General features: G+C 48.6%; 6 protein-coding genes across 6 annotated transcripts; 2 read left to right on the top strand and 4 right to left on the bottom strand.

The window, feature by feature from the left end:
* Positions 1 to 1206: 1206 nt before the first annotated feature.
* Positions 1207 to 3698, top strand: drs1 (putative ATP-dependent RNA helicase DRS1; the record flags this gene model as incomplete). Its single annotated transcript, XM_057071387.1, has 2 exons — positions 1207 to 2922; positions 2994 to 3698. The coding sequence occupies 2 exons, from the start codon at positions 1207 to 1209 to the stop codon at positions 3696 to 3698; spliced, it is 2421 nt and encodes an 806-aa protein (XP_056917998.1).
* A 768-nt stretch (positions 3699 to 4466) lies between these two features.
* Positions 4467 to 7093, top strand: N7503_011840 (putative C6 transcription factor; the record flags this gene model as incomplete). Its single annotated transcript, XM_057071386.1, has 7 exons — positions 4467 to 4565; positions 4634 to 4704; positions 4805 to 5198; positions 5254 to 5335; positions 5384 to 5857; positions 5911 to 6223; positions 6271 to 7093. 7 exons carry the CDS (start codon positions 4467 to 4469, stop codon positions 7091 to 7093), a joined length of 2256 nt encoding a protein of 751 aa, XP_056917997.1.
* Positions 7094 to 7808: 715 nt separating this feature from the next.
* Positions 7809 to 9553, bottom strand: N7503_011839 (uncharacterized protein; the record flags this gene model as incomplete). The annotated part of the gene is made up of 3 exons (XM_057071385.1): positions 7809 to 8860; positions 8952 to 9374; positions 9466 to 9553. 3 exons carry the CDS (start codon positions 9551 to 9553, stop codon positions 7809 to 7811), a joined length of 1563 nt encoding a protein of 520 aa, XP_056917996.1.
* A 2765-nt stretch (positions 9554 to 12318) lies between these two features.
* On the bottom strand, positions 12319 to 13230 carry N7503_011838 (uncharacterized protein; the record flags this gene model as incomplete). The annotated part of the gene is made up of 1 exon (XM_057071384.1): positions 12319 to 13230. One exon carries the CDS (start codon positions 13228 to 13230, stop codon positions 12319 to 12321), a length of 912 nt encoding a protein of 303 aa, XP_056917995.1.
* Positions 13231 to 14057: 827 nt separating this feature from the next.
* On the bottom strand, positions 14058 to 16109 carry N7503_011837 (fungal specific transcription factor domain-containing protein; the record flags this gene model as incomplete). Its single annotated transcript, XM_057071383.1, has 3 exons — positions 14058 to 15276; positions 15335 to 15936; positions 16068 to 16109. The coding sequence occupies 3 exons, from the start codon at positions 16107 to 16109 to the stop codon at positions 14058 to 14060; spliced, it is 1863 nt and encodes a 620-aa protein (XP_056917994.1).
* Positions 16110 to 17224: 1115 nt separating this feature from the next.
* On the bottom strand, positions 17225 to 18249 carry N7503_011836 (uncharacterized protein; the record flags this gene model as incomplete). The annotated part of the gene is made up of 5 exons (XM_057071382.1): positions 17225 to 17409; positions 17455 to 17677; positions 17759 to 17846; positions 17869 to 18050; positions 18244 to 18249. Coding segments are annotated over 5 exons (684 nt in total), but the record flags the coding sequence as incomplete, so codon positions are not given.
* Between the last annotated feature and the right edge of the window lie 1347 nt (positions 18250 to 19596).

The following is a 19596-nucleotide window of genomic DNA, read 5'->3' as shown; positions in this document are numbered from 1 at the left end:
TCTCTCCTTCTATTACCAAGCTCTAGTATTTGAATACTTAGCTGGGCATTCCTTCTCTTATCTTTCCTTCTCTCGTCTTTTCTTATCTCCTTCCATTCTTCTTTCACCAAATTCCAGTATTTGAATGCTGAGTTGGGAGATCCACAAAGTCTGCCTTCAGAGATTCCCTACATCTAAGATAGTGGTGCTACAAAGCCCATCAGAGAAAAATAGGAGACACCGTCCCGAGTTCATCTCCGAAGCACTTCCAAGGTTGGTCCATATAAAAGTTCTTTTCAATCCCTACCAACCCTCGCATATTGACCGTTGTACCATACAAAAGATAGAAAGGAAATTCTCAGATACGACGGGATTATTGACGAGTTTGCCGAAGCTTGGAAGGGTTTCCAGAGTCAGCTTGGGAGTCGGCCTGAAACCCACCGCTAACTCCGTGGCACTATGAAGTAATGAACAACAAGGTCTACTGTGAAAGCCGAGGGTATTGGAGCTGGGGAGGACAAAGAACTCCTACTCGACCTCATGGGCTCCCACCGACCAACCCCATGGAGTCATTCCGAAAGGAAAAACAACATCAAAGTCAAGGCCTGAAATTGGCGCAAGCATTGAAGGGTTTCTAGATCAGACTTGAAGGGAGGAGTCGGGCTGGAACCCACCGTGGCACCGCCTATCCCCATGGCATCAGCTCGAAAGGAAAACACATCAAAGAAGGTTCAAGGGTCAACGCACGCATGCGAGGTCTCCCGACCCCGCTAGTTGGTGGGGAATGAAGCGAGTGAGGATATACATAGTTCCAAACTATGTTTACCAGTAGCAATTTTACATTATTGATTGCTCAGGGGCTCCAAGTTATATGGCAGACGATAGTAGATTCTCTCGAATAGTATAGTCATGTTTTCCCCTCGCAGATTTTGGGGACAGATCAGACTTTTGTGGGATACATGATGAAGATCAAGAAGCTTAAATCTTACAGTAAACAGAACGACAGTCCATGTTACGTGATCCTCTCACCGCCCAATATTTTTTCTGCAGTGAACCAATTTTTTTCTCCGCTCACCGCCTGTTGATTTCTTCTCGAGAGATTGCGGGTTGAGTATCTGGGGATTCAATCGTTCATTCATTTTATTTATTGGAAAATACCCCATTGAGGCAAGTGATACTCCCGAGTATCTACCCGAGTGACTACGTTCCTCGCCAATTGCCTCCACCATGGCTCCCGCCAAGGACGACGACTTCGTCTTTACGCTGTCCGATGAGGAGGATGTCCCCCGTTTCGACGATGATGAAGAGGAGGGAGACGAAATGAACGGCGCGGCCGATTCGAGCGACAACAAGAAGCGCAAGCGCGAGGCTGAAGCATCGAAGGGAAAGAACAAGAAGCTGAAGCAGCAGAACAAGGACAAGAAGAAGGGCAAGGGCAAGGCTGCGCCTGTTGAGGAGGACGAGGAAGAGGAGGAAGAAGAGGAGGAAGGTCCCGTTGGTAACGATGACGGTGCCTTGAACCCCGATTTCGAGTTCGATGTTGCCGGCTTGGCGAATCAAGGCGTCACCGAAGGCTTTGACGGATGGGGTCTCGATGATTCCAAGAAGACTGCTCCGGGTGGAGATAAGAAGGCCGTTGACATTGACGATATTATTTCGCGGAGACAGCTCAAGAAGGATGCTGCTGCTGCGAAGAAGCTGAAGAAGAATGGCCCTGTCGAGCCTGAATTTGAGGGCGTGGAAAGCGACAACGAAGATGCTGGTGTGGAGGTCGATTTCGAAGACGATGAATTGATGGCCGAAGATGGCTTTGGTATGGGTGCCGATGGTGAGGAGGAGAGCGAAGCCGAGGGCCCTGAACCTGGATCTGGTGCCGAAGACGACGACGAGGAGGGAAGCGACACTGACGATGATGACGACGATGCTGCATCCGACAATGACTCTGTCGCTACACCGGTCAACCACCCCGACGATGTCTCTGATCGGGAGGAGGATTCTGATGCCGAGAGCGAGGTTGACGACGAGGAGGCAGCGAAGCGCAAAGCGTTCTTCGCTCCCGAAGAGAAGACCGACAATAAAGCCGGAGACAAAAGCACATTCCAGGACTTCAACCTTTCTCGACCTATTCTCCGCGGTCTCGCCTCCGTTGGTTTCACAGACCCGACTCCCATTCAGCGCAAGGCTATTCCCGTCGCACTTCTGGGTAAGGATATTGTCGGTAGTGCCGTGACTGGTTCCGGAAAGACTGGTGCTTTCATTGTTCCCATCCTCGAACGTCTACTCTTCCGTCCTCGCAAAACTCCTACTTCTCGTGTCGTTATTCTCATGCCCACTCGTGAGCTGGCGGTGCAATGTTACAATGTTGCCGTCAAGCTGGCTACCTTTACCGACGTCACCTTCTGTCAACTTATCGGTGGTTTCAGTCTCCGCGAACAGGAGAACATCCTTAAGAAGCGACCCGATGTCATTATCGCTACCCCCGGTCGTTTCATTGATCACATGCGCAACTCCCCCAGCTTTACTGTCGATACTCTTGAGATTCTTGTTCTTGATGAAGCCGATCGCATGCTTGAAGATGGATTCGCTGACGAATTGAACGAAATTTTGACCACCATTCCCAAGTCTCGTCAGACCATGCTGTTCTCCGCTACGATGACCGAAACCATTGACAAGCTCATCCGTGTTGGCATGAACCGTCCCATGCGATTAATGGTGGATGCTAAGAAGCAGACTGTCGTAACTTTGACCCAGGAATTCGTCCGGTTACGTCCTGGTCGCGAGGATAAGCGTCTTGGATACCTGTTGCATTTGTGCAAGGAGATCTACACTGGGCGTGTGATTGTGTTTTTCCGACAAAAGAAAGAGGCGCATCGGGTGCGCATTATCTTTGCTCTTTTGGGTTTGAAGGCCGCCGAATTGCACGGTAGTCTGAGCCAAGAACAGGTATGTCTCCGACGGCAATTTTTTACATTCCGTGTTTCATCGGATCCTATGCTAATTATTCTCTTATCTAGCGTATCAAAAGTGTTGAGAACTTCCGAGACGGCAAAGTCGCTTATTTGCTCGCGACCGATGTCGCTTCCCGTGGTCTAGATATCAAGGGTGTGGAGACCGTTATCAACTACGAAGCCCCACAGAGCCACGAAATCTATCTGCATCGTGTCGGTCGTACCGCTCGTGCCGGTCGCACCGGTCGCTCCTGCACAATCGCCGCTGAACCCGACCGTAAGGTTGTCAAGGCAGCCGTGAAGGCCGGTAAGGCCCAGGGTGCCAAGATTGTCAGCCGAGTGGTTGAGATCGCAGTCGCCGACGCGTGGGCCAAAAAGGCGGAGGATCTTGAGAGCGAGATCGAGGAAGTCCTTCAAGAGGAGAAGCTCGAGAAGCAATTGTCGCAAGCCGAGATGCAAGTGAACAAGGGTGATAACCTGATGAAGCACGGAGCGGAAATCATGTCCCGACCCAAGCGTACTTGGTTCGAGTCTGAGCAACAAAAACGGACGGCCAAACAGGCTGGCGCCGAGGCCTTGAATGGTCCCAATGCTCAATCTAAGAAGGTCAAGCTCAGTAACAAGGATAAGAAGCGATTGGACGACGCGGAGATGCGCCACGATGGCAACATTGGATGGAAAAAGGGCAAAGCGGAGCGAGAGGCGCCTCCGACCAAGGGCAAGGGTAAGGGCAAGCCTCAGGGTAAGCCCAAGGGCAAGGGAAGGAGATAATTCATTGGATACCAGGCGCATAAGTACTGTAAAATCAATTGTATAGATTTTTCAAATCGCACAGATATGATCACCCCACGTTGTTTAAAACTTACGATTACGAGGGGGATGCGCCTTTTTTCGTAAGGCAGTGGATTCCAGTGGGGAAACAATCTATACTTCAATGGTATTGACGATCGACCTCTACTTCCTTAGTTTAACTCTAGTTTTTGGAGACAGGTACAGGGCATATTCCATATCTGATCGTCATAAGTTCCAGTAAATTCCATGAGAATTTCTCCGAGTTGAACAAAGTTACTAGAAAAGTTAGTTCTAAAACGCCCTGCATGCAAACCAACGATAATCGGGAAGGTGAACGCCCCCAACGCATGCGGAACCGGTACATCATCACCGTCCATTGGCTCATTGAAATTGGACTAAAAGCTTTATTCCAAGCTAAACCAGGTCTTGGTCTCTCTATAATATACCGCATATGCGCAATCTCTCCAACCAGAAACAATTCCAAAAAAGAGTTTTCTATACCAAACCCAACCCAAACCCAACCCCCGCGATATCGTTCCTAAAGGGTAAAAGCCCCACGCTATTACAGTCTTGGGCCCAAAATTTCGCCGATTCCCCTCCGTACCTTCATTCGACCTTCCTCTCTCTGTTTTCCATACTCGTCAGCCATTATCCCGCAAGTGCCATATTTGCATACGCGTCATTTTCTTTCCCTTTGTTGAATGCCAATGGGGGTCGCGTGCCGCGAAACCTCGTGAAGGTTGCGTCATGGGGGTCGAGGGCTCATCAAGTCAGAGCGATGTGCCTCTGAAGACTAGTCTGCCACGAAAGAGCGCTTTCTCATGTGAAGCGTGTCGCAAGCGCAAGGTGGGCGCATAATCTCATGATCGGACAAGTTCCGAAGGATTCTCATAGGCTGATCAATCGAGCTATAGGTCAAGTGTAACGGATCTTCTCCGTCGTGTTCACGATGCGCCGCCCGTGGGGAGGTCTGCGTCTACAGCTTGTGAGTAAACGCGACCGGCCAAGTTCCGCTTGGCTGATCCCCCGCTTTTTGACCTTATTTCTACTTCTTGTTTTCTTTTTCTTTTTCTAATATCGTACAGGGCGCCGACCTTATCTTACACCAAACAGCTTGAAACGAGGGTTACACAGTTGGAGGAGGCGTTGGCGAAGCTTCGGAATCAGAGTGTCGATGCGGACGCGAAGAAGGTGAGCTCGCCGGCTTCGGTGGCGGAATCGAGCTCCAGCGCTGGCCGCAGGGTTAAGATCGAGCATGATGAGACGGGCGATCTTGCTAGAGAGTTCGATGGGTTAAATGTGGAAAATGACGGTCGCATCTCTTTTCATGGACCGACCAGTCTGTTTCAGCTGCCCAGCGGGGCTGTAAGTGAGACGGCATCGACTTTGCATTTTGCGCAAGAGATGGAAGCTCGCAAGGAACGCTTGGTCAATAATGCGTGGCGTGAGCGGGCGTTTGAGCAGATGGCAACGATGCCGGTAGGTCTCTCCTGCTTAGAGGAAGCTGTGATTTGGGCTGACACGGCTTTTATAGGAACCATTTCAATACCTCATCGACTCGCATTGGTGCTGGATCCAACCGTTGTTCAATTTTGTCTATCGCCCAGCATTTACTCGTTCGTCTACCCCGCCATGCGACTCGAAAGTGACTGACCAGCTAGCAGGTGATATGAAACTGAATGGCCCTTATTATTCGGACGCCCTACTGAACGCGATCCTATCCCATTCCGTACGATGGTGCAAAGAAGAACCTCAGATCGGTCCTCTTCTCGATGCCTTCGAAGGTGGAGCACAATTTTATCAACGTGCACGACTCGGACTCTTCGAGACACTTCAGATTGGCTACGCAGAGATTCCCACCATCCAAACACTCCTCCTTCTCAGTGCACAGGAATGTGGCCGTGGAAATCGAACACAAGCATGGTTATACAGTGGAATGGCATTCCGATTGCTAGACGATTTAGGAATTTCCATCGATAGTCGCAAATATCCCGGAACAGCTCAGTTGTCGGATGAGGATATTGAAATCCGGAATCGACTCTTTTGGAGCTGTTACTTCTGGGACAAGATTGTATCGCTGTATTTCGGTCGGGCTCCAGTAATGCAACATTCGCGTGTTAGCCCCCCACGAATGATATGTGAGTCTCCAGCTCTACTGAAATTTCTTGCTGGACATGCTGACCTGTTTAAGTGGACGACACTTCGGAGATTGAAATTTGGACACCTCATGGCGTGACCTTCCCCGATGGAGCACACTATCCGCCGACGCAAGCGCATTCCACCTCATGCTTCATGAGAATGTGTGGACTCGCAGAAATTTTGAACCAGATCCTCGTCCATATCTATGATCCAATGCGGCAAAGTACCGAGGCAGAATTCTTTGAGTGTGTCCAAGAGCAAGCTAGAAATCTCGGCGAGTGGTGGGACGAATTACCAGACTACTTGAAGCTGGTGGCTACTGATCTGCCCCCGTACTGCCCACCGAGTCACATCATGACATTGAAGTACGTTACTCTGCTTTGGTCCCGGATTTTATGCTAACCCCGTTCAGCTGCTTATACCACACAATCAATATTCTGCTCCACCGCCCAATACTATGTTCTCGCGCTCTGCTACAGACGCGCCAAGAACCATACGACACAAGCCATTTAGTTCAATGCATGGCTTCCGCAACGTCGATTTTGTCTCTCTTCGATCTATACCGCAGAACATTCGGAGACAGCCACGTCGTCCTCTCACTCTCCTACAGCATTTACACTGCCGCTTCGATTTTCCTTCTCGAGATCCAGGCCTTGAAGTACGCCGCGCCAGGAACCCTCGACAAGCTCAAGTTCTGCATCCTCGCTCTGGAGCGTGTCAAAGTCACCAACCCAGTCATGGCAACCGCATTAAGCCTTGTGTACCAAGAACTTCAAAAATTGCAGATCGATATCCACGCCCCACCGAATCCCGAAAAGCCACACCATCCACCACCCCAACCGCGACCCCACTCAACAACCCACAGCCAATCTCCATCCGTCAGCAGTAACCCCTCCCGTCACGTCTCCCCAAGCCACCCGCAGCACCATCAACGCCAACAAAGTAGAGCAATAGGTACACCCGGTACCCCAGCTCCGAACACAACCGCGCCAATGATGTCAAGCTACGCTTTCCAACAACCCGTCTCGGGCTTTGATCTCTCACAGATGGGTGAAATGCCACAAATGCCCTCCACACATTTACTAGGAGGCATGCCGAACGCAGTCATGACTGTCGATGACCCGCGATCATACGAAATCACACCCGAAGTGTTCGAGGCATTCTCGTATGCGCAGCCCATCACAACTAATATGACTTCTCCCTTTGAAACAAACTGGCATAACCAAAGTCAGTGATTGGGTGATGCGACGTGTGATGAATTGAAAATGATTCCCAATTGGTTTAAGTAGCGATGCAAATTTTGTCAAAAGTTAGCGGATTCTTTTCTTATGGATCAGACTGGTGCATATACCTACTCTACTCTATTACAGTTAAGATTTCCTTATGAATATACTTCTATCTAGAATGTTATCGACGTGAGCTTCCAGCTTAGAACTGTAGACCTAAATCTCAGGATTGCCGTTGTCATGCTTCGTAATGAATACCTCATGCGTGCTGTCATGTCTCCAAATGGTTGGAAAGGATCTAAAATGATCTAAGAATGGTTCGTGTCCGTTTTTTACGTATGTCAATATCACCACTGGCAACTGCTCGGAAGAATGAGTATAGATATCACGGTCTTTTTTTACCGTGAAAGTGTATTTGGGACGCCAAATCTATAAAAGCGAACAAGCTTGACAGACATTAAGTCCACCATATATGTGAACAAATAATGCCAACCAATGGGTATGTAAGTAAGGGGATCACCCGCAAAGAGAAGAATTAAGTACAAGAGTAAAGTAAAAGACATTATACACCTCACGGACACGCAAGAAGAAAACTGAAAAGGGTATGCGAGCCACTGGGAAACAGCGGATGAAGGCTGGGGGTATATGAAGAAGGCACCGAGCATAGAAAGCGGACATAAGCAATGACATCCATCCTTTGCAGGCACCATTTGAAACTCCGCAATTACAGAGTAGATTTAGGCTGCTGGTCACGCGACTCAACGTCCTCAAAAGAGGTAATAGAATGATCCACATCCTTGACACGCGCATTCCAGCGCATATACCACGGACCACCGAAGAGCTCATCCATCTGCTCCATAGGCACGCCCTTAGTCTCCGGCATCCAGATACCGAGAATGAGAAGACCACAGAAACAGATCAGCGCCCAGAACAGGTACGCGCCCCAGACGTCCAGCGCGAACATGTTAGGCGTAACACGGACGACGGCGAACTGGAAGAACCAGTGCAAGCCCATAGAGGTACCGTAGCAGACATTCCGGATGCGAGTGGGGAAGATCTCCGAGCCGTATAGGTAGGGAATAGTGCAAAGACCGATGGACCAGCCAACAGCGTAAATGAAGACAGAAGCAATAGCCGCGTTCGAGGCATTCGTGTTATCTGCAGAACCAGGCTGAAGACCCATATAAGCGCCCATGTAGATATGAGCCAACAGTTGTAGGGAGAGACCAGTAAGAGCGCAGCGACGACGACCGAAGTAATCAATGAGACCCCAGGTGAACGCCATAGTGAAGACCAGCTTGACGATTCCATAAGCACCGGATGAGATGAGCGACGCATTGCTCCCGGTGACACCTGCGTACTGGAAGATAGTCGAGATATAGTATGTGATACCGTTACCGCCGGACCATTGGGCGATCGTCTGGATGGCCATCAGGAGCCAGAAGCGCTGGCGGTAATTCGGGTTTATCTGGGATTCCTTCAGAGCCTGCCAATTTGAGATAGAAGCCAGCTCCGTATGCTGCTTGTTGTAAGCGTCGATTTCCTCGAACTCGGCCAGGATGCTCTCGTCGTCTGGCGTTGTGCCACGGAGGCGGGCGAGGACTTGCTTGGCTTCATCGTGGCGCTGCTTGGAGGCGAGGTAGCGGGGTGTCTCAGGACACCAGAACGAAAGGATGAAGACGATGCCGACAGGAATTAGAGGTATGGCTTGGACTAGTCGGTATTGGGTACGGGTGGCGGCCATGTGGAGATTCGCGCCATAATTAATGAAGAAGCCTATCGGGGGAAAACGGGGTTAGTAAGGACCCTGGAACCGATAAGGGGAGGACCTGAGATAAGCGTTCTGGAACATAGAAGAAAAACTCACCCATTGTTAGAATGGTGAGTAGAGTCACCATTGCCAAGCCAACTGCCAGACCGCGTGTTGCCTTGGGCGCCACCTCTGACAGGTACATGGGCGATGTAACTGTAAGCAGACCGGCACCCAAACCAGCGAAGATGCGAGAAAATAGCAGCAGGCCATAGATGCCAGAGGAAAAAACTTGAATGAATGTACCAATTCCCCAGACAATAATCGCAAGACGGAATGACAGGATACGACCTAGCCTATCGTTCAAGTATAGAGAACTCAGAGCACCGAATGCCGCGCCCAGTGTCAAGAACGAGGAGATATTCGCCTTCCTGTTTGTTAATCCCGCAGAATTGCCCACCCAGTTACTCTTCAGAAGGTTGTAGTCCTCTTCAAAGGATGGCAAGGACATGCTAGAACTGAAACCTCCCTCATCGTAACCTAGAATAGATCAGAATTAGCCAAAACCGCCCCTGCGAGCCCAACCCCAGAGAGGATAAGCTGGACCCGCGATCAAAACCGCGCCACGTACCTTTTGGCATGGTTCCGCATGCGATAACGACAATAACAAAGGCATAGTATGGAGCGGTAGTCCATCGGGACCGGTCCAGCCATTGCATGATGGCGTGGTATGTACTGTGTTCCCAGCAAAAGGGATCGAACGACTGTGGAGTGTACAAAATCTGGGGAAGATAAAGCTGTAAGACGGAAGGGGCGGCAAGGAGTGGGACGTTAAAAGATATTAGGGAGAGTGGATAGAAAAGGGAAAGGCCTCAGTTGTACATGGAGATCCCGCATTTAGGTTTCGGTCAACGTCCGTTCAGTTAAGTTTTTCGATGCTCGAACCCCGAGACGCCCCTCGATGAAATCTCGGACAGGCCCACGGATCCACATGCGTACCATGGACCCACTATCCACTACGGAGAAACCACGGGGGTACTGATATCATTGAGGAAGTCTATATAAGATACTCTGTATGTTGGTCGTATTTATAGTAGCTAATTAAGTGAATCTTGTACGTATAGAAAGAGTTAATATAAATCTTACAAGTACGCTTAAAAGGATGAAAGTGCGGGAAGGCTAGTGGGCCTTGCAGGGATCTAGGCCGGCTTTGTGCCTTCCCCGCCGCCCCTCAATCTGCATGTGCTGCGCACTCATGGAATTAGCTGCATATAGGCACGTCTTCGCTTGCCTTTTTCGAGTTAGTGCTCCCTTCTCCCGCCTTTTGCCGAGTATATCGCGATTCTTGTTGATATTCAAGGTGGCGGGTATATTTTCCTGGTTCGTGGATTGGCCAAACAGGGCAAACTCAACGCGACAACAAATACCCGCAGCAGAACTACGGGAGGACCGCTAGTGGAGACTTTTATAGCTAGTACTAACAGAAATATTACCAGGGCAATATCAAGGAACTCTGGCTTGGTGATGCACCACGGTGGAGCTGTTGGTGCGGCCAAGACGTCGGTGCTCGACTACCACCCATACTTGCGCTACCCGAGGTAAAGATAGTGTGGATTATGGACCTTGGATTTACTATATTCCATTTTGTTGGGACGGCATCTCAAATCATAGTATTGAACATCAAGCGAGACATTTACCACTTTCCATGGGAATCCACAGGAGAATAAACTAGCGCGACCAGGACAACCTTGGAAGGCAGTAATCCCCGCAGTCCTTCTCAAAAATGAGTTCACCTTGGTAACGATGGCTGGAAATCCTCTTCTCACAAAAGCTCACTTAATACTCTCATCACCCTGAATAAGTTTTTGCTGATGAGAAAATGCAGGAGAAGCTAGTGTTTCGGGTGCCAAATTCGCGACCGTCGTTTATAATTTTTTAGGTCTAGTGCCTTCTGACATATAAAGGCCTCTTTTTGAGGCATATTCTTTCTATGCTCCACTCTTTGGTTGCCACGATGTTACTTCGTATCTTGGCCCTCCATTGCTCATTTTCTATGGGTCTTCCCATATCATATTTCTCCCAACGCTCAGATTTTCGAAAAGTACATGATTGCTGCATGAGCGTAGATTGGAACAAGTTTTTTTGTAGACAAAAAAAAAGAAAAAGAAAAAGACTTGGATTGTCGGGTCCTATAGTGGAAGACAATCTGTCAAACTCCATCAATGCAAATAAAAAAGCAAAATCAACTCTAGGCAAGCCCTTCGCAAACAAAGAGGCTGTTTTCAAGGCAGCGATCGTACGTGGGGCTGAAATTGTGAGGACCTGGTAGATAAGCGTGGTAATAAGGTTGGGTTCGGGACCCTGGAACCCACAAAAACGTGAATTTCTTACTATAGTCGCCGATCCATTATTTTGTGGCTAATCATTTTTAACAAGGCATGAATATAATTTCAATGTCATATCGAAATTGCCTGTTGCCTTTAATGATTTGGTCAAAATTACTGCATTGAGAAAGGCGTTCATGTTTTGGGCCTAGCACCATGTGACTGCCGCGTCGTTCTACCAGCCACTCTTGCCCCTATCTTGCGACACCTCACAACCACATAATACCACCTCCATTGCTTCATCTTATATTCGGTACTAAAATAGAGAATGTCTGCCGCATATAAGAGCATGCGAGATGCACACGCCAGGGTGAAAGAGGCATACAACGACCTGGGAGAGGCGGACCAACTATCGATAAGATTGAGATACGCGGCATTATTCGGATGTCTCATAGCTTCTCTGATGTGCATGCCAATTCCAGCATATGGATTCTCAGTAAGTCGGATAATGCCATATCGCTTACTCTGTGTCAGTGACTCACTGCCTCTAGCTCCTCCTCCCATGTATCTGGTGTGCTATAGCTATAGTGCTTGGTCTTGGGAAATCCACAGTCAATCCGATTACCAGTATCATATTTGATATCCTCTCCGTTGGTTATATCGGCTACCATGGTTTCTGGATTTTAATTCATGCGGGAGTGACCGAGAGCTGGTGGTTCTTGTTTGCGGATATCCTGCTCTTCGTTTCTATGTAAGTTTGTCGCTTTTGAGTACTGTCTCCGCACTAATTGGGATAATTCAGGGTTGCATATGTGGGTTTGGCTGCATACACGGGTCTCCGGTTGTGGAGAGAGAAGCGGAGTTCGCGTGGTGGGTCGGGTACAGTTAGACTCCCGCTCTAGATGTCTAGATTCTGAGTGTTCCAAGGTTGTTATGCATGCATACTTAAATTTGAGGATCGTGACTTCAATTGCTTTAAACATTATTATGTACATTGGCCATCCCACTGGCGTTGATAATGTACTCTATTGGTTATTTTATGTATTCCCCTGACCTCGAGCCCATGCTGTCCCCTTATACCTCTAGGTCTTATCACCAAGCTCTGTTTTATCTTCTATCTTCCGATATAAGAGACCATGTGATTAAGAATCAGGCCCTTCTCAAGCCGCTTGGCCATTCTTCTCATGTATAGTTGAGAGATCTTCAAGCGATTCAGCGTCAACACCAGCCGGGGTAGACTTTCCAAGGTCCGTATAATCTCCCGGCTTCGTTGACCCATTGGGAATCCAGAATCGCTTGTCAATGCGACTGAAAGTCAAGACACTGAGGGCAATGATCTCGAAGGTGAAGTTGAAGACGTAGAAACAAGCCTTGGAATCATACCAGGCTGCGTTTGTGGCAAGACGCACAGGACTCCAGTTGACGCCAGTCTTGAACCCAGCAATCATCATGCAGAAACAAGCAGACGTTGTTACAATGAGAACCTGGCTCCGTGAGCTTCCTTGTCCAAATCTCTCCTCGTGTTGTGACTTGGGAAGGAACACTGCCGCGGCAATATGCAGAGCTGGGAGGCAGTTGAAGACAAGAAGATAGGTGAGAGCCGCAAGCTCGACATCCCGACATCTCTCCTGGACGGTGGGATTTAATGTATACACCATCAAAACGACAGCTGTGATAACCATAATCAAGGCGCCTCCAATCAGCGCATAGACGACCTTGAATCCTTTGCGCAAGATCGGATTCCACCCAATTTGTGGCTGCTTTGCGCGGAGGATGCGTTGGGCGAGAATGAGATTGATGATGTAAATGATCAACACGCCGGCATTAACAAAAATCTGGGCGGCTAGCGCAAGTCGGACATTCGTTGGATTTTGCGACCAGGCGATGCGCAGGGCCATGGTGATAAGTCTTGACATGCAGAAACCAAACATCATAGCAGAGGGAATAAATTTGTGGCCTTTCCGACGGTTGAGCTGGAAGATGGTCATGTTTGTTGCGGCGAAGCACATGTAGAGAACGATAAAAACAGCGCAGACTGGAACATCAGGGATTGTTGTTGGAAGGCCGCCCATTGAAGCCGTATCTGAGGCATAAGGGCCGCCTCGGGCCTGTAAGTGATTTGTCATGGTTAAAGGATTGTGGATGTCTATTTATGAGAAGCTGCAGACGAGTGATGTTGATCTTGTATAGTTTCCGAGACGCGAAATGAAGGTAGGAAGATATGTGTGCGGAGGACTGCAACACAGAGCAGGTGGTCGGAAGCGCAGGTATTTGAGTTCGAAAAGCGGCCGTAGCCCCCTTATAGGTAAAAACTTTTTCAGCCTATCAGTGAGATTAGCAAAATTCTCATCAAGGGGGCCTCGTCACTCTCGGTATATCATCACGTTCGGCCTCGGTCACTAAGATTGTCCGCGGACCCGATCTTGTGCGCATGCCGAGCCCCACATTCATTCTTTTGCCACGGATCTACCAGATCTACGGAACCTAAACTAAGATGATTTTCACCATCTTCGTTATCTCATTCCTCATTGGCTAATTTCAGGTGAGTCAACTCTACATCAACGTGATGATATCAATACATCATTCGTGTCCCGCAGCCTTGGAACTGTGGGTCGAACCGATACCGATGCTAGATCTAATCATTTTCTGATATCATTTTACAGGTTTTAGCATAAAATCGAGAGGAAGCATTCAACGATCATTCACAGTGCCAGAGATAGTGCACTATATTGTTTTGTGCGAAATATTATAAAAAAGAGGACCTCAACCTGTAAATACTCATTATTATTACACCGGCAACGCTGGACTCCAGTATTCAATTAGGTAACCTTAGTGATTCAAGGCGAGATAGTATTTCTGACAAGCTCTGCTTTCTTCATCTCAATATTAATATTAGTATCTAACGATATGATGAAAATTCGCCAATCCCATTGTACATGACGGAATTATGATCAAAGGCATCTGACATTAGAAAGTAGGCAGGGTCCTCTTCAATAAACCACGAGAGGTCATCCCATTGCTGAACGTCCTGCACGCTCGAGGGGGTTGGATTCACACCAAGAGAAGGAAGTAGTTGTTGACTCGACATCCTCGAGGTCGATCTCAATGTGATCTGCGGTGGCTGCATGTCTTCCATTTGAGCTAGCTGAGGTGTACGGGTGTTCCGCTGAATGTGCACTTTCCCCAAGAGAGGGACGTCCAGCATCAATTTGCGCCCTTGAGTGGCGTGTTCCTCTTCCTTGAGGAGACTGGTCAAAGAAGTCAAGGTATCAACCGCACTTTCGGCAATACGTGAAGTGGGAGTATTAGTAATTCTTCTGCGCATAATATCAATGACCTTTTCCACTTCCTTTTCAGTCCTTGCCTTGTCGACATACAGACTGAACTGTTGATTGGTTCTTGGTGTATGAGAAAGCAGAATAAGAACCACCGTGGCGGTGAAACTGTGCAGCTCCATCATAGTGTACAGGAAGAAGCCTGGAGGCATCGCCTCGAGAAGAACCGTGTACCGCTGTATTGCTGATTCGCATGCCTTAAAACAAGCGACCTGGGTGTTGAAAGGCTCTTCACTTGAGTCTTGACGCAGGGTCAATGGCATATAAGCCCTCAAGAGCAAGTAATAGTGAATAGCTTGAACTATATCATCGGGTTCGACGCGGTCCACTTCAATTTGCTTTGTCCACCAGGATTCTGGAGTTTGAGAGGCAAGCGACCTGAGCTCTTCGACCAGCTCAAAGGTGGCCCGTGAAAGTTCAGCAGTACTTCCGCGTGTCGTGTTCAATTCATCCAAAGATTGAACCTTGCCAGCAAGACTCACGATCTTCGCGAAATATAAACGAGGTTGAACCACGCCGTTGACTGTCAATGCTTCGTTCTTTATATGTTTGTGCCAACGCATGTCTGGAGGAAGATTAAGAATCATTCCTAAAAGTCTCTCTGCAGCACATATCATCTCCCATAATTGAGCTTTTCCAAATTGGGCATTATCATCATTTGTTGCGGGTAATCCATTGCGATGGGCAGCTAGGGATGCGCTCGGTAGTCCCATCAACTCGGCAATTGCGCCAAGGTGCCGTAGCCGAACCCATGCTTTTTGGAAATTCCCTTGTGGCAGTTGACTAATTTGACTCGGAAATTAGCAGCCGTGGCAACAGAAAAGGAAAGGCGATCACTTACAGCCGAGTCCAGTGCATGCATAGCATAATCCCAGATGTCGTGCCTATCAGCCGATCATGAGAGATAATGGTCCTCTCCACGGTGTCTGATATGACGCGAGAAAGCTCAAACCGCCTCGTAGACTCTCCAGGCCGGCCCGGTGTAAGTATACGTTCTTGAGGCGTTTGCTGAGCAGTGAGTGCTAGTGTGAGCATCCACGAGGCGAGTGCCATAGCATCCACATTTGGCTCTTTCATCTTCTCATAATTGTCCAGTGCTTCTTTCTCAGACCGAACAGTGAGTGGTTGAGGAAGCAAAGCTTGAAGAATCCTCAGCCACTCGAATGCGGTTTCATAGATTTGAACTACTTCATCTTTCGGCGGAATCAACACTTGAAGAGCCTCTCTCGCAGTATCCAGCAAATTTGCAGATGCTCTCTCCCGGCGTTCCTGTAGTTGGCCATTTTTGTGGCGGCTATCTAAGCTGAGCCAATCATTTTGGAAGAGCGACTGCAAATGCGACGGTCTTTCGGATGTAAGAATGTCCGACATGTTGGAGTCGTCATCCGATGTGTCCATCTCAGCGCTCGGGTGGCTGACAGCCAGCTCCGAAGCCGAGTCGGGCTGAACGCCGAGCTTAGACTCAATTCGTTGCACCACTCTGATCAAGCTAGATACCTGGGATTCTAGTTGGGATATTCGTTTGCGGGATGACACCCCCCGCGACGCGGTGGGTCTAGATTCTTGGGGCGTACATTCTGAGCCCCGCTCTTCGCATCTCCGGCAAGCCAAGGCATCTTCAGAAGCTCGAATACAGCGAACTTTGCGACGTCTGCCTGTTTCAAGAGGTGCAGAAGATAAGGAGGTTGTTCATTTGCTTTTTCTTCGGGTGGGGTCACCACTCACATTCTGTGCAACTTTTTGTACAACTTCGGATCCTTTGAGATTCATTTCCCTGCATGGCCGTGGTAATATTTTTTTAACTGTAGCGCTAAATGGGAGAAGAAAGAAGTGAACCCTGTAGCTTGAAGGGGCTCGGTCCGCGGACCAGTTAGGGATCCGAGACCGAAGCGCGGGTTGTGCCAAGGCTTACCCACCATCTTGTAATCGGTAGCAGCTGGGTTATACCATGGAAACGAGTGGCAATTTGTTTCTTTACCAACATTTCTTTGCGATATTCCACAATTACGTAAGCCAAGCTTATAAAATAGTGCAGGAGAAAGTCAAGCAAGATTTATTTAGACGCTAGATCTAGCACACCTGCTAGATCTGCATGTGAACCACAATTCAGGAGTTTCAGTTGAACATTCCTTTATAGAGCACTAATCTCAAACCACTTCAACAAGCCCAGCCGGGCTAGCTCAATCGGTAGAGCGTGAGACTCTTAATCTCAAGGTTGCGGGTTCGACCCCCGCGTTCGGTTCTTTTTTCTTTTTTCTTTACGAAGTAATTTGTGCCATCTCTTTTTTGGTTCGTAAAAGTCTGCAGCGGGTCAGTCATGTACTGCTTGTTGGCTGTCGTGGATTATGTATTGTAGGTCCACTGTCATCCCTGTACGTGTACCTGGGTTTATCCGTGCTTGCAGTAAAGATGTTCCAGGGTTCTTTCTCTTTTTGCAATATCCAGAGGTCGAAGTCTGTTAATAAGGATCATTGGGCCCCCAGCCTGGAGTACGTAGTTATGGCCTTGGGATCCCGCTGTCTCAGAACCAGATATAAGTAGAAATATATAGTATAAGGCGAATGTCCGCTTGGCCACTTGACCATAATTTGAATTAAAGCCTAGCCTGTTTCGATTGTTCCGGGAGCTCATGCATGCCTTGTGAACTGCCGATGTTTTACCAAGTTTTCACAAATTTAGTGATAGTTGTGCCCCCGCCTCGCAGGCTTTATCTATCTGAGAAGCTCATCCTTTATTGTGTCAAGGAAATGAAAGTTACGTGGATCGGAGAGGGTGGGTAGAACGGCCAGTGGGTGAACTGCATCATGATCTGTGGCCCTTCCTCTTGTATGTCAGCAGAAATCTTTCGAATGCGACAAATTTCCAGCACGTCGATTGGATCCACAATGATTCCGGCATTTTCTTCTTCAATTTCGACTATTCGCTGGGCGCAAAGGCCAGAGTACTAATCCTGCCAGGCACCGTGGTAAAATGGTGATCGGAGAATGAGGTCGACAGCCTTTCGGCGTATCAAGGGATGGCGATAGCGAGATGCAACGAGAAACAATGGGGGAGTGATTCCGAGGTCGAAGCTGAAAAGGGAATTGAACTCTTGCGGCTCATTTCTCCAAGTCTCGGTCACACTATCGGCAAGATCAACAACAGCTTGAAATTGGTCGGCATGGTTGTCAAAGACGGCTTCAGACTGGGCCGCATATGTTTAAATGATGATAGTGGAAGCATAATAGTAGAGCTCTATAAGCTTTCGTGTACAGTCCTTCAATACTGGAGGTTCCTCTGAAAAGTCAGAAGACTTCAAGGCCGCCTTCCATTGCCGCAGGACGGTATCAGCACTCTGCGTGGAGATAGACAATCTGTGCAATGACCACGTTTCACAATAGGATAGTGGCACAAGCATCCACTGTATTCGAGACTCTCATGCAGTGAGACCAGTGCTGTGATAGCATGCTTAATTGGCGCTTCACTGTGCCCGAGTTGACGGAGACTGGAAAGACAGCTGCTTGAATCACGGTGACCACAGATCCGGCGAGCTGTTCGGTTTCAGAAAAACTCAAATGCTATTTGTTCTTTGTTTTTGAAAGAATTAAGAGAGAACGACTGATGGAGAGGGGCTGAGTAGCCTTCACAAATCCTACTTGTCTGGACGCAGCGCAGAGTCGCAGACAGGACGGTTTACTCTCATCGCATTTGTTGCCTCTAAGATATATTCTCACTTGCGGAGAATGCCACTCGCTGAAATTACGCACATACCGAGATCTGGAAAGTATATGATTAGTGGCGATCTTGACAACTTGATATAGGTCTCTCATGCAGATGAAGCAACAACCACTTCGTGCCCTGCACATTTTTGATACCTTTGAGCCAGTATTCTTCATCGGGATCGCCTGCTGCTCCAGATGTCGTGTCTACCCTAGCGAGGCAAAGGGCCTAAAAGAGAGGGTTGAAAAAGATACAAACTTGCTAGAACAGTTATACGACTGCTCAGCCGTAGCACAACGGGTACGAAAGTACGGGATGTAAATTTGATCACTCAATACACAAATTAGCATAATCTCTCTTTGAGCAACGATCCTCCAACTGACTTGTTCTCCCCAGAACATAAAATCACCCCCTGAATCACCGCATCCTCTGGCGTCGATATCGACGACAGCATAACCCCTAGAGCACCATTCCGCCGGGTTCGGGCTCTACAATGAGTGTGAGAAAATGTGGCCAAAGTAATCGAGGTACTCCAGTGTGCACGTACTTCAAATGTCTCGTATCCACAGAGATTTTCGTATGGCATTCCAATACGCCATGGCCACAAACTGTCATAGAACACCGTGCTGGTTCCCACTTTTCAATACGGACCCTATGGAACGATTGCGGGCACCTGCTCTTCCTCGTTTGCTCGTTGGGAAATGTCCGCATAGAGTTTGATTTCGTCCCGCATACAAATTTCCAGGTCTTGTTCCCAGATCACGTCCACCGGAAAGGGCTGAAAACCAGGGTATTTAACATGGCCCCAGGGAAGTTTCTCTTGAGTTCTCCGGGGTGGAAACCTGTATACTTGTATTCCAGGTGTTGCTCCGGACGAATTAAGGCTGTATAAACGGTGTCTGGGAACTGGTGAGAGATTCTCTCTTGAATGGACAGTTTGAAGGCAGGGGAAACAGAAAAAAATATGAAGTGTCCTGATTTTAGGGTCAAATATCCGTGCTCAGCTTAGGATACTGCAAATGGCATCACTTGGGCGATAAAGGGGTTAGAAAACTATGATCGGAATCGCCCATAGATACCCGTACGGCGTATGACAGTGTTCTATAGGAATGTACAGAGTCGTGTTCAATTGGTTGACAGAGGTTCGGCGCACCCACACGTTTACCGCCGGGAAGTATCCACGTCTTTGACGTCGAGACCCTTTCCACGAAGCGACGGGGCGGTGCCAAATCACTTTGGATGACGAGTATGTTCCATCTCCCCATTTCCCCGTCGGCCCCGTCGGCCCCATCGGCCCCATCGGCCCCATCGGCCCCATCGACTTTCTTGGATCTGCCACCGGATTAAGGGCCCAGGCATTCCAGTCAGCGGCGTAGGGAGCTGACCGCAAGCCGACGGCTGAGT

The sequence above is a fragment of the Penicillium pulvis genome (assembly GCF_028828015.1).
Source record: "Penicillium pulvis strain IBT 33274 chromosome Unknown scaffold_8_segment0_segment0, whole genome shotgun sequence".
Lineage (NCBI taxonomy): Eukaryota > Fungi > Ascomycota > Eurotiomycetes > Eurotiales > Aspergillaceae > Penicillium > Penicillium pulvis.
This window is presented reverse-complemented; position numbering and strand designations above follow the sequence as displayed.